This window comes from Myotis davidii, unplaced genomic scaffold, assembly GCF_000327345.1.
Source record: "Myotis davidii unplaced genomic scaffold, ASM32734v1 scaffold44, whole genome shotgun sequence".
Lineage (NCBI taxonomy): Eukaryota > Metazoa > Chordata > Mammalia > Chiroptera > Vespertilionidae > Myotis > Myotis davidii.
In genome coordinates, this window is record NW_006299705.1 from 607,014 (window position 1) to 608,810 (window position 1,797).

General features: G+C 41.4%; 1 protein-coding gene across 2 annotated transcripts in view; it reads left to right on the forward strand.

Annotated features, from left to right (window-relative positions):
* Positions 1 to 1,402: 1,402 nt before the first annotated feature.
* Positions 1,403 to 1,797, forward strand: part of TNPO1 (transportin 1) — a 57,126-nt gene continuing 56,731 nt past the window's right edge. Inside the window, exons 1-2 of one of the 2 annotated variants that reach the window (XM_006775428.2) lie at positions 1,403 to 1,544; positions 1,681 to 1,794. In XM_006775428.2, coding sequence (XP_006775491.1) covers positions 1,690 to 1,794 — 105 coding nt within the window. In that variant the 5' untranslated portion in view covers positions 1,403 to 1,544; positions 1,681 to 1,689. The remainder of the gene's footprint in view (positions 1,545 to 1,680; positions 1,795 to 1,797) is intronic. The other variant, XM_015571613.1, reaches the window with a different exon arrangement.

The following is a 1,797-nucleotide window of genomic DNA, read 5'->3' on the forward strand; positions in this document are numbered from 1 at the left end:
GAAAATAAGGGTGAATAAGGAGAGAGGAAAAGGTACTGGTAAAAGAAAAGAAAATAATGCTAGTGAGAGATGTAGTAAAATCTTTTTTAACCCCTACTAGGAAGGTACTCCTAGGAAGGCACTAATTTCAGCTGTCAAACCATCACGGAGTAGTAGAGCCAAATGAAAAATCTTCTCCTTCAGCAGACTCAATTTGTTTTTTACAAATAATTTATGCTTTATACTTAAGTCTTGTTTTGTTTAAGCATTTACTTTTAATGAAACTTTCATTGATATAGTAGTTTCAATTGATTACAACAGATGCAACTTGTATAAGAAACCTGTATTCTCCTCCTAATCTTTTGGTTAATTTGCTAAGATCTTCTTGTCCCATGGTTGCCACATGAGGCAAATAATACCTCCCCAATGAGAGAATCAAATAAGAATATACGCCGAAACCGGTTTGGCTCAGTGGATAGAGCGTCGGCCTGCGGACTGAAAGGTCCCAGGTTCTGTTCTGGTCAAGGGCATGTACCTTGGTTGTGGGCACATCCCTAGTGGGAGATGTGCAGGAGGCAGCTGATGGATATTTCTCTCTCATCGATGTTTCTAACTCTCTATCCCTCTCCCTTCCTCTCTGTAAAAAATCAACAAAATGTATATATTTAAAAAGCCCACTTCTGATTCATAATATTTGAATTACTTTCATATCAAGACTTAAGGAATAGCACCTGTGTAGGCTCTATAAAAAAAGAAGTATTTTTTCCAAAAAAAATCTACACTCAATATCTCTCTATCTCTTCCTCTCTCTGTAAAAAATCAATAATATATATATATATTTTTAAAGAATATATATGAAAATACTTTAATAAAATTAAACACTATCAATTGTAAATTTCAGTGTTTTTGTTTTTCCTTCAGCCCAAAACCCTTAGTTGTGAAAAGTGGTTATTTCAGATGGAATTTATTTCACGTAATAAGACTTCAAAACTTGAACTTTATTTTAGGAAATAATGCATTTTGAAAATCAAGTTCTGCAGATGTAAATGCAACATTTAGTGTTTATTGAGGTGTGAGTTGTGATTGCAGTGCATTTTTAATATTTTAGACTATTAGTATTTGGTTTTGTACATCACATTGAAACGTAAACATTTTTATTTCTTCTCAGTACTGTTGAGCTGTCAGGGGAATTAGCCGTTTTTGTTTTTTTTCCTGTTTCAGTCAAACAGTTTGCACCATGTTAACTTAGTGACTAATAACCAAATTTAGATCTCTTCAGGTGTTTCGCGGCGGGGGGTGGGGGGGTTGATAAGGATTTGACTTCTAAATCAATAATCTGACGGAGCTCGAGTTGGAGAGGGTTGAAGAAAACTGCGTGGCATTAGGACCCAGGGGCTCCCGCGAGCGGATCTGGGGCCAGATTGCAAATTCGCGGTGACTCAGTCTGGTCGGCTCCTTGCGCTCGGCGGCCGCGGCGGCTGGAGCAGCAGATATTGGCGGCCGAACTGCCAGGATCAGTTCCCCCGGGTTTCGCGGTCGGAGACTTCCTTCAGGCGCCCGGACAGGTCCGAGGCGTCTGGGGAGCGCAGGGGTCGTTCGGGCGGGGAGGAAGGGGTTGCTCGGCGCGGGAAGCCCTCGGGCCTGTGCATGGGGAGTAGTAACATTTGCTCCGTCTCTTCCTGTCTCTGGCTTTATTTGCAGCAAACCAAAATGGAGTATGAGTGGAAACCTGACGAGCAAGGACTTCAGCAAATCCTGCAGCTGCTGAAGGAGTCCCAGTCCCCAGACACCACCATCCAGAGAACCGTGCAACAAGTA